Source organism: Brachyistius frenatus, unplaced genomic scaffold, assembly GCF_029030835.1.
Source record: "Brachyistius frenatus isolate BFR_SWC_R1_liver_20210118 unplaced genomic scaffold, ASM2903083v1 Contig_739, whole genome shotgun sequence".
NCBI classification, from domain to species: Eukaryota; Metazoa; Chordata; class Actinopteri; family Embiotocidae; genus Brachyistius; species Brachyistius frenatus.
In genome coordinates this window covers 1,057-12,057 of record NW_027211338.1, presented here as the reverse complement: position 1 = coordinate 12,057, position 11,001 = coordinate 1,057, and the positions used below count along the sequence as shown (strand labels likewise).

Genomic DNA, 11,001 nt, shown 5'->3' with positions numbered 1-11,001 from the left:
CACAGCTATGAATTAAATCTTCAACAAAGGGACAAAACTCTCAACAACAAAACAGTCAGCAAATTATAGTCACGCAAAACTAAAAGGTCTTTGTTACCATCTTGTAGCTCATTCAGGTGTCAAAAGTAAATTTTAAGATATTTGTCTAACAAAAAAAACAAAACATTTTTCTTCCTGGAAAAGATTCAATTTTTTATTCTGTATTAAAGATCCCTCCAATGAACATTTAGTGTTTGGACTTGCCAGAATGTCCCCGAGATGTTTTTGTTTTCTTTATACGCTAGAAGATATATCAGGTGTGAAATAAGCAGCCAACACGGTGGCTGAGCGTTTCGACTTTGGAGATGCAGTTACAGTTTGACAGTCTGAAAAACACAGATTCAGACAGGCATCATTTCATACATACAGAACCAATCCTGTCAAACTGCAGCACAGAGCTTTCAATACAATTACCCCAATGCTCCAGTGAAACAAGGGGTGTCATTGGAGAAGTCACGTGTAGCTGCATATTGTATTTTCACATTAAGTTTCACTATTTTCCAAATGATGGGAGAGATGTGTTTTGTTTTTAATTGTAAATTAGCAAAAGGAGAAATCGTGAGCCTTCATGTACCAAAGGATCTGAAAATCCAAAAGAAATGGATGAAATTGGGTGGGCAGGTAGGGCTCAATATAAGCTCCTGTTTAGACGAACAAACAAAAAAAGATAAAGCTTGTGGTTACTGAGTGATTCTCTACTTACCAAGTAGAACTTCTGAAACCAACACTACTGATTAGTTTAATAGTGAAGTTTTTGGAGTTCAGTGAGAATTTAAAAGGATGTCAGGAAAGTTAAGATCGCTGCAAGTTCCATGTTTCCTCTTGCAGTGGATGAGGTGTGAGAATATATTGTATTAGGCTCTCATCAGCTTACTGAGGTTCTCCATGAAGTTCTCCAAGGCATAAAAGGCTTTAATGACGTGACCAACCTTGGCTCCGTTCAAGGACGAAAGGTAACCCAGCAGCAAAGGCATCAGCTCTGCACTGAACTTACTCACTTCGGGTTAGGGAGCAAAAAAAGGGTATAAAATGAAGTCAAAGAAACTGAGTCTGTGTGTGTGTGTGTGTGTGTGTGTGTATACAATGAAACAAACACCTGGTTAAAGCTAACACACACACACACACACACACACACACACACACACACACACACACACACACACACACACACACACACACACACACACACACACACACACACACACACACACACACACACACACACACACACACACACACACACACACCATTTTAGCTTTAATCAGGTGTTTGTTTCATTGTTAACAGAGACTTATTATCATTAGTCCCATTTGAAGTGTGCACTGAACAGTTGTAGTGTATACAGTGCCACCTAGTGGTAAACCAAAGCGACGTCATGTTTGGAAACGGGTCGACCTGGTAGCATAAAAAAAGATTTCTTGTACTAAAAGTTACTCCAAGTAACCAAAAATAAAGAAGGTTTTCTAAGAATTTCAACTTAAAGTTCAGAGTAGATCATTTTAAAGATAAAAGTTATTCACATCATTTTGTGGTGAAAAACTGTGAGGAGCAGGGAGGAGGACTTTTTTTGCAAAAGTAAGATTTATAAGAAATATTCTTCGAACACTGAATGACAGTAAGTTGATGAAACACTGAAGATTATATAATGCTTTGATTATGTTTGTGGTTGAAATCATTAGAAACACGCTCACTTCTCCAACTTAATGCAATAACATAATAACACCACAATTGAAAGTGATCACAGCAATGAGATATTTATCAGTTGTAAAAATGCTGCAGTGCAGCAGTGATGACTCGAGTCTGTCACATCCTTCATCAGCAGAGAGCAAACAAACACTTGCAGCACTTTCACAGCCTCTTAATAGGATGCAGTTCATTTCATTTCCACTGGAGGTCACTGTCCGTTCTGTGCCCGTTAACACAGAGCTTTTTATTTTATTAGCCAATCACATCTTTTAGAAGGACGTATCCTACCTAGCAACGGTGTCAGCTACATCTCACTAAGATAAGGGTTTCAGAGTTGCTCTAAGAAGTTTACTAACTCACTCTTAAGACCACTTTGCTCAACATTTTTTTGAAGTTTGGAGCTCGCTGAGAGGAACTGTTTGTGAAGATCAGACACAGTATGAACTGAGATAAACAGCAGACAGCAGATAAGTTCTGGATCCAATCTCTCACATTAAATAACACTATGAACGCTGAAGGTAGAACAAACTGTCCTCTTTCTACACAGGAAGCTCGACACCCTGCGCTCACCCCAACTCCCGCTTCTGCGCCCCGGCGGCTCAGTGTCCCATCATCGACCCCCAGTGGGAGAGCGAGGAGGGCGTTCCCATTGACGCCATCATCTTCGGTGGCAGGAGGCCTGAAGGTTGGTGTCGACGACACAGATGAAGAGGTTTTTTTACTTTGACCTCGTATTAGAATTAGAGGGAAAAAGAAGCAGTAAAAATGTGGAGAATCCTTCTTTTCTTTCTTTGTTTCTGCAGGTAGATTATTTCTAATTAGACAGTTTTTATATCCTGGAAAAGCTTTTGAAGTGACTTCAAGTATTTAAGTACACTGTGCACGGTCTGCCTGATGCAACACGATGTTTCTGTCTTCTTCTTTAACGTAATATAAGTTTGAGTCATTACAGCATAAACACCAGTTTCATATCAGCACAAGAACATTTATAACGGACAGAAGCTGTGCAGTAAACATGATGAAATGCTGATGTTGTCAGGAGTCCCTCTGGTCTACGAGTCTTTCAACTGGCAGCACGGTGTGTTCGTCGGAGCCTCGATGAGGTCAGAGGTCACAGCAGCTGCTGAGCATAAAGGTACGAAAATACACACGATGCTCTGTTGAGCTTCAGGTTGATCCAGAATCCTTCTGTTGATGATGTATTTTAAGACAACGGTCAGACACGGACTTTAAATGAACTTTTCATGAATCAAACGAGCTCGACGTCAATCTAAAAACCTGCAGAGGTTTCTTCACCCGTGAAGCTCAAAAGTTCATTTTAAATCATCATTTTACATTCGACAACCTGTTTTTATACATTTTGGATACATGCATGATTGTATCTCGCTCTGAGTTGTATTGTTTCCTTTCACCTCTCCAGGGACTGCAGATAGAAATGAGCTCGTAGCTAGATGTGGTACAAAGCATCTTTTTGAGATGAATGTATTTTGTACATGCTCCCTCTTATAAATAAACTCAATAAACTAAACTGAAGCTTCATCACATTTACAAAGTATTCAACTGTTTTTCCTTCAGGCAAGATGATCACGCACGACCCCTTCGCCATGCGTCCGTTCTTCGGCTACAACTTTGGCGACTACCTCGCTCACCGGCTGAGCATGCAGAGCCGAAAGGCGCCGACTCACCTGCCCAAGATCTTCCACGTCAACTGGTTCAGGAAAGACCCGGCGAGCGGCGCCTTCCTCTGGCCCGGCTTCGGCGAAAACGCCCGCGTGCTGGAGTGGATCTTCAAGCGCTGCGGCAGGGAGAGGGAGGACGAGGCGGCCAAGAAGAGCATCATCGGCTGGCTGCCGGTCGACGGCGCCATCGAAACCAAAGGCCTCGGCGGCAAGGTGGATATGGGCGCCCTGTTCGACGTGCCCGAGCCTTTCTGGCAGAAGGAGACCAAGGAGCTGAGAGCCTACTTCACCCAGCAGGTCGGAGCCGACCTGCCGGCTCAGGTGGAGGCCGAGCTGAAGGCGCTGGAGGACAGAGTGCACAGTTAAAACCCTGCTGACAGGAAGTACAGCAGAAGAAGGGAGGGAGACACAGGAGTCGGATCAGAATCAGAGCCACTGACCGGGTTTACATACAGAGAGAAATGTGGAGCTTAGAAAGGCTTTTTCCAGGTGAGCATAAAAACTGATGACCAGGTGGAGATACAAGCCACAAACATGGCAGCAGCTCCTATAAGAGCCTCGCTGCTCAGTCAGAATAATACAGAACTTATTCAATCACTAGTTAACCTTCTCTGTGCATGAAAACTCAGTCCGTGACCGCTGCCCTTCTCTGCATGAAGAGAAATCTGTTAGGAAAACCAAATGTCCACTGCAACACCAACCTTACTTCACACTAATGCTGCAACACTTTGAGGGACCGGTGGCTGCGAGGGACGTGAATGTTCGGGTTTCCCAGAGAGAGAAGCTCATGTCACTACCTCCATTCACTCACAACTCCCGGCGTGGTGCTGGAGTACAATCAACCTCGTAGTGCCTTTTTGAACCAGGCAGCGTCCAGGCTGCGAGTGTTTACAGGCTGACGACCAAAGACCTTTTTTAAGGCTAAATTCTGAAAGGGCAGATAAAGTTTGAACACTTTTACTAAATAAAAGTTTTGAATTACATTTTCAATACATTATCAACTGAGTCTCACCAGATATTGCCCTTTATTTTAAATTGAGTGTGATATTACAAAAATAAAAGTGAGAACATTGTAGTCCAGGACTCCTATGAATTCTTCATCTCACCACTTTTGTAATGTTTGTGATTAAACTGTAAGATTTCAGGTGATGTTTACTCACAATATGTGAAATGTTGGACCAATAAATGCAACTGAGATTACTTGGAATTTTTATTTGAAGTTGTATGCCAAGATTTTTATTACATTGCAATGAATAAACATCTTCAAAAGCGGAAGCAGTGACTTCTTTATTTTGGCAGTAGTTTAACACATTTTTTTTTTTTTTTAAAGGATGTAGCGGCACAAGAACAGTAAAAATAACATATTTAAACTTAATCTAATCTTTCACATCGCTGCTTTTTGTTATTTATATTTAAGTTCCCTGTTTACAGCTCTAAGACTTTTATTTCTGGTGTACATGTGAGATGCAGATTACTTATCGCAGTACAACAGCTGTACGAGGTCTGAACACAAATATGAACTGTGATATTATCATAACTGACTGAAGCCTGTGAGCTGCAGGGCGTTAAGGGCCTGTTAACATCAACATCTTGAAAAAGCAAAAAGTAAAGTTACAGTATGAGATCCCCAAACTGAAATCAGTTTGTCTTCACTTGAGCGTAGAGCTCCTCTGGACCACCAGCTGTGTGCGTAACGCTCCTCTCTACCTTCAACACTTGGACCTGTGCGTACTCCGTCTCCTGCTGCTGTCCGCCGTCCTGCACTGAGACGGTGAGACGTTCAGGTCTCTGCCTGGAGAAGCTGACATCTTCATAATGGATCTCCTCCTCTTTTACATTGGCCGGCACTTGAAGAGCAAACTCCTCCCTTGTTTGACTCTGAGGGGAAAATGTACTGAATTAGAAATGTTGGGAGATGAATCCGTCATCATCAGGTCCGATGGATCAACTGCATCAATGCTTCTGTTGCATTTCACTGTAAATGGGTCAGAAATTAGAGAGTTTATGTCATATTTGTTAAGTTAACACACCTCACAGTTATTTAATATTTGGTTCAAACAGCTGATGAACATCGACCTGCTCTTCAATGGTTTGCAGTTAGTTACTGAGCAGATTTAAAGTACTTCTGCTGGTGTATAAATCTGGCCTGGTGTGATCCCGAACCTATTTCACTGCATGAATACAGGTCTGCAAACAACCCCGATGGTTTGTAGTTGTTCCATCCAGAGTTGGGCGGAGACCTCGGGTTAATTTCAGCATATTTTTAAAGTCGCCAGCAGCTTGACGGGCCGCTGAGTGTTCAGCGTGTTACCAATCAGACACTGGCCGGTCCGCGCCTTTAATTACCAGTCGGTTACAACAACGAAGAAAACTGAAGCTGTGAGACACAGTTGGTTCATCCAGACTATTATAAATCATGTAAAAGCCTAAAATAATAAATGTGTCACATGAACTAGACTTTCTTAAACCAGCTTCCTGATGGCATCAGGCTGTTGTTTGTCACATTTTCTATGTCTAACAGGCTGTTTTGTCACATTTTCTATGTCTCTGCTCAATAACCTCAATAATGTTCTGCTTACTATTCACGTCATTTACATTCGTAGAGTGCAATTAAAACAGTGCAGCACTGTACAACAAAAAGTTTCGCATTTTCTCACCTGAGTCTGTTGACGAGTTGAATATTTGGACTTGAACCAGCTGGAAAACATGAGAGAGCTGTCATAGTAATTATACATAGAGTGAGAGAGTAAAGGCTGGTATAAAACATACATTATTCAATGTGCATCAGTGACAAACATCTTATTGAAATCAACTGGTGGAGGTTGTGGGGGAAACTAAAGGAGGACTGACGTTTATAAATCAAACAGCAAGTCGCCTACAAAAAACAACTTGCATGACATGTTTGTTTGATGGTCAACAAATTTAACGTGAGGAACCAAATTTCCATATCACCTATTTATGATGCTCTCACCTTAAACACCTTCAACATTCAGATGCTTTAATTTATGATACTTACCAAATACAGACAACCAGTAGGAGAATAATGACAGTGCTCCCTGTAATAAGTAGAAGCCGTACTGGAAAGCTCCCTGTTCCTGGAAAAATGAGACTAAGTGACTAAAAGAATACAGACAAAATACTTGGAAAAGTTAATAGATTTATGTAAATAAATTGGGTTTTCACTGATTTTATATTAATATAGTAAAATGCTCTATAATGGATTAAAACAAAACATAATTGAACTATACAGCAGCAGAAGAGAAGAGAGCAGATTCAGTTCTGCATTTACCTGCATTATTCACATGAATCCACGATGACGTCTGATTACCAAAAATATTTGCGGCCACACAGTAATAACTTTCTGTATCTGTCTCAGTGGTCATCTTGAAGCTGTAAATCTCTCCTTCAGCTACTTTCATGGGTCCATCTGTGCTGTTCTTGAACCAGGTGAAGCTGCTGACGGGAGGCTTGGCTCTGCTGGAGCAGGTGAGATTCACCGAGCTGCCTGCTGACACCAAACCTGATGGACTGATGGATGCTGAGGTGTCTTTAGGAGCATCTGAGGAGAAAGTGACAGATTTTATTCATTAGAAACAGCTGACATGAATCATGACGTGCTGACAGGATCCAGTAACAAACTCTGGTCGTCTCACGTGAAACATTGAGAGTCACTTCTGTCTCTGCTGTCTTGAAACCTCCTTCATTCACAGGATATCTGGCAGAGCAGCTGATGTTGTTTCCATCATGTGAGTCTGACAGAGTGACGGTCTCCTGGATTTTAGTTGTAAAGGTTCCATCTGTGTTTTCCTCCATGTTGTTGTGAGAGTCTTGTTGGAGAGTCCAGGTGAGTTGAGGAGGGGAGTGTGGACAGGGAGTGAAAGCTGAGCAGGTGATAGTGACAGACTTCTTCTCCTTCAGATCACCTGAGATTTCAATTCTGGGTTTCCAAGGAGAATCTGTGGTTTATGTAAACCTCATTTCATGGCAATCCTGCTAATTTAATATGTCATTGTCACGGTGGTGCTGGAGGAAAAGTGGAGGAACAGTGTTGTAGTTTGGGCCCCTTTCATGTTTATGTATGCGAGTTGTTAGCGGATCCACTGGAGACATTTCCCCTTTAAACTTCAGATATATTTTAGTTTGGACTGAGGAGATGGACTGACCCACAAACCACCAAACGATGCTGTTACCAGTGTCCAGTTCAGAAATTACTGTTGAAATATTACTAATCCTCCAATAGATTTTTAAATTCACAGTAAAATGTTCATGTTTACTGTTGAGACCACCATAAAGTTTGAACTGTGAAATGTTTTCTCACCTTTAACTGTAATTTGAAGAGGATCACAAACAGCTGTTGCACGCACAGAGTTGCTGTTCTCGACTCTGAAGTAGTATTTGTCGGTGTAACTTGTATTTAAATTAGAAAACAGAGTGGTGCAGTTTTTCTCACTCAGGTTTCCGATCATTTCCATTGGAAAGAGGTGAGCTGGCTCACCACTGTTGAAAACCACATTCTCTTTGACATTGTGAGAATTTTTCATCCACAGTCCAGTTGTTTCTTTTGTGCTATCAAACTCTCTACTTGATGAAAAACTGAAGTTACATGGGATTTGTAAACAGGATCCACTCAGTGCTTCCATCTCCTCTGGTGCAGTCAAGAAGAGGTCTATATGAGGTTCACAAGCAGCCACAACACCTGTAAAATATTTCAAAATGATGAAAACAACTCTCTGATGTACTTCAGAAGCAGAGTGAGTTTCATTATGATCTTGTTTTCACTCATTCATTTCTTAATGAGCAACAATAACAATCTCTCATTAATCCCCCACAAACACGACCCCAGTACTGACCAACCTACACCCACCAAAACATCTCCAGATACTTCAGCAGGTATGGACACAAAAACTCAGGCAACAAATAGATCATAATATTCACTAACGTTTTGGCAGAAAACATTATGTTTTAAGTTGAAACTCTAAATGAAATAAAAGTGAGTGAACAAACAGCTCACCTGAGAGGAAGAGGACCCTCAGAAACATGTTGGCTGTCACCATGTCAACAAACTAATTTCCTGTTTTCACAAACACACAACAGATTATTTAGAGATATAACTTTTACATATCATTTACATTTACAAACTAAACTTATACTTCACATCCACTTCACTTTTAATCTGCTGCTGCTTGTCAGCATGTTATCAACAACATCTGCATAGATGCACTGGGAATTTTTATGTAAATGTAAAATGATACCGCAGATATTGAACTAAAGATAACATGTTTTTGAACAAATCAAATCACATTCAACAATTATAATACATATTTATTCGTGCAGTTCATAAAGGAGTAAACACATTTTGTCTTACCAAACAAGCTCACATCAAAGAACCAGCAGCAGTGTTATGATGTGAACAGACAATTGATCTGTTAGAAATTTCAAGTGAAGTGCAACACACCAAATAACCGACTTCCCTGTTTAGCCGGTGTTGCATCAAACCAAGTTGACTTCCTATGATTCAACACTACCTTACAGGTCCAGTTGGTTTTATATTAATGCAAAAAGATGACAAATGACTCGTCCTATTCTTTGAATCATTTTAGTCACATGACTGAATTCAAGACTAAATACAATGTAGAGGTTTTACACATTGTAAATCACAATGATAAAGATATTTTCACAAAGTAAAAGATGCTGCTCACATGTTGAAACCTCCTGTGTTTTTATCGAGGACAGTCACTGCTGCTCCGTCACTGCAGCTGATGAAATGATCTCAGTGTTGAAACAGTTTTCTTTACTTCAGATGCGAGGCGCAGGGAGTCCTAGTCCCATGATAAAATTACTATCCAACCCACCAGACTCAAACTGACCAGCCCCAGTCATTCTGATATCTTTCTAATACATTTTTGCATCACTTTGTTTCAGGGGAATCCAAGTTTTGTGCGCTTAATTTAGTTGACTTCCTGTTCATTGTCTGTTAGTATGTTATGTAGTCTCGACGTGAGTGTGAAACCTGAGTGCTGCTTAAATTCAAATTCAAATTTGATTTGTGTGCTTTGTCTAGAAGGCTCATAGCGGTGGAGTTACGCCGAGTAACAACATGATTTAGAGATGGTTAGCATTAAACATTTTTTAAATCAAAATTATTGAATTAAATCTACAGAATACAGATACACCTTGAATTAGTGTCTGGTCACTTGTAGGATTTTTATCAAAAATTTTAACATTTGAAATAAAATTTCTGTTTTTCGGCTATAATTAAAAGCAAGGAAGATGTAAATAAATTACGATTTGGACATAAATGGATTCTTGGTCATTAGCTGATCATAGATATTGAAAGCAGCCCACACCTTATGATATCATAATCTGATGTTCACAAGATCGGCCAAGAAATTACACAGTAGGCTATATAATATATTATATACCATAATATAGAGTTTGTACCTTTGTATTAACTTGTGTGTAACCTGAAATTCCTCCATACTGGAGAGCCTTTTTGGTTAGCAGATATTACAGGAAGGAGAGAAAATCTGATTAACAGTGGTCAGATTAACTCATCAAGTGATGCAATCTAAAGTGAAATCGTCTACAAAAACATTACATCCCTTTATTCCAAAACAGTTAACAAAGTTAGATTTTTCTCTGGCTTTTCCGAGGAGAATCTGTGGTTTCAGATAAAACAGATTTTACACAGTAATATAAAGCACATTTACCAGACACTAGACAAATAACAAAGACTTGGCCAAACACTGTAAATTATTTGATCCTACACATAAAAAAGTGATGATAAATGTGAAGGATTGAAGATATTAAAATCAAAGATTGTTTAATGTATACTGTGTCCCAGCAGGATCTTCACTGATACTGCTGATAATCCTACAGTTCATGTTTAATTTCACAGTGAAGATTATATTCATGGTGTTTGCTCTTTTAAATTAAAACATCTTTTGATTTCACTTTTTATTCTGAACAATAATATAATAGATTAATAAAAACAAAACTTTGTTACCTTTAACTGTTATTTGAAGAGGATCACAAACAGCTGTTGACCTGAACGGCCAGTTCTCAATTCTGAAGAAGTATTTGTCTGAATGATTTGCACTTAAATTAGAGAACAGAGTGGTGCAGTTTGTTTCATTCAAGTTTCCAGTAATTTTCATTGGATATTTGGAAACTTTCCCACTACTGTTGAAAACTACATTATGTTGACTAATCCAGATATTTTGATTATTTTTAATCCACACTCCAAAGGTTTCTCTTTTGCTGTTAAATGATGGTGTCCATGGTTTTGGTGTAAAAGAACAAGAGATTTGCAAACAGGATCCACTCAGTGCTTCCATCTGCTTTGGTGCAGTGATGGTGAGGTTTGCACAACAATCAGCCAAAATGCTTGTAAAATCAGAAGAATGATTAACACAAGTTCTTTAAGTGCTCCTCTGTCCCTGCAGCAGGTGGTGGAGAGGGTGGTCAGGATTATCCAATATGGATAATAGTTTGTTCAGAGTCCTCCTCTCCACCACCTTTTCCAGACTATCCAGTTTGTAGCCAATGATGAAGCAGGCCTTCTTAACCAGTTTGTTAAGTCTGTTGGTGTCTCAGG

At 39.9% G+C, this 11,001-nt stretch overlaps 2 protein-coding genes across 6 annotated transcripts; one reads left to right on the top strand and one right to left on the bottom strand.

Annotated features, from left to right (window-relative positions):
• The first annotated feature begins 1,629 nt into the window (after positions 1 to 1,629).
• On the top strand, positions 1,630 to 4,679 carry LOC138615164 (phosphoenolpyruvate carboxykinase [GTP], mitochondrial-like). Of its 3 annotated transcripts, none has more exons than XM_069688790.1 (3): positions 1,630 to 2,437; positions 2,765 to 2,860; positions 3,301 to 4,679. In XM_069688790.1, the coding sequence occupies exons 2-3, from the start codon at positions 2,824 to 2,826 to the stop codon at positions 3,768 to 3,770; spliced, it is 507 nt and encodes a 168-aa protein (XP_069544891.1). In that variant the 5' UTR covers positions 1,630 to 2,437; positions 2,765 to 2,823; the 3' UTR covers positions 3,771 to 4,679. The 3 variants fall into 3 exon arrangements, with proteins under 3 accessions (XP_069544891.1, XP_069544890.1, XP_069544889.1); XM_069688789.1 differs by having other exon boundaries at positions 1,633 to 2,410; XM_069688788.1 differs by lacking the exon at positions 1,630 to 2,437 and having other exon boundaries at positions 2,474 to 2,860.
• LOC138615163 (sialic acid-binding Ig-like lectin 13) lies at positions 4,677 to 10,791 on the bottom strand. 3 transcript variants are annotated; one of them, XM_069688785.1, is made up of 7 exons: positions 8,416 to 8,462; positions 7,723 to 8,100; positions 7,058 to 7,360; positions 6,694 to 6,963; positions 6,421 to 6,499; positions 6,062 to 6,101; positions 4,677 to 5,282 (listed from the first exon to the last, which is right to left on the bottom strand). In XM_069688785.1, the coding sequence occupies exons 1-7, from the start codon at positions 8,456 to 8,458 to the stop codon at positions 5,043 to 5,045; spliced, it is 1,353 nt and encodes a 450-aa protein (XP_069544886.1). In that variant the 5' UTR covers positions 8,459 to 8,462; the 3' UTR covers positions 4,677 to 5,042. The 3 variants fall into 3 exon arrangements, with proteins under 3 accessions (XP_069544886.1, XP_069544887.1, XP_069544888.1); XM_069688786.1 differs by having other exon boundaries at positions 6,421 to 6,493; XM_069688787.1 differs by lacking the exons at positions 7,723 to 8,100; positions 8,416 to 8,462 and adding an exon at positions 10,411 to 10,791.
• Positions 10,792 to 11,001: the final 210 nt, after the last annotated feature.

What these genes read in the sequence shown, in the direction of transcription:
- LOC138615164 (XM_069688788.1), top strand. Translation starts at nt 2,749, where the DNA reads ATGCTGATGTTGTCAGGAGTCCCTCTGGTCTACGAGTCTTTCAACTGG. An exon ending in AGCAGCTGCTGAGCATAAAG is followed by an intron (nt 2,861 to 3,300) that starts GTACGAAAATAC and finishes TTTTTCCTTCAG; the next exon opens with GCAAGATGATCACGCACGAC.
- LOC138615163 (XM_069688785.1), bottom strand. Translation starts at nt 8,458, where the DNA reads ATGGTGACAGCCAACATGTTTCTGAGGGTCCTCTTCCTCTCAG. An exon ending in CTACTGGTTGTCTGTATTTG is followed by an intron (nt 6,102 to 6,420) that starts GTAAGTATCATA and finishes CATGTTTTCCAG; the next exon opens with CTGGTTCAAGTCCAAATATT. An exon ending in CAACTCGTCAACAGACTCAG is followed by an intron (nt 5,283 to 6,061) that starts GTGAGAAAATGC and finishes TTTTCCCCTCAG; the next exon opens with AGTCAAACAAGGGAGGAGTT.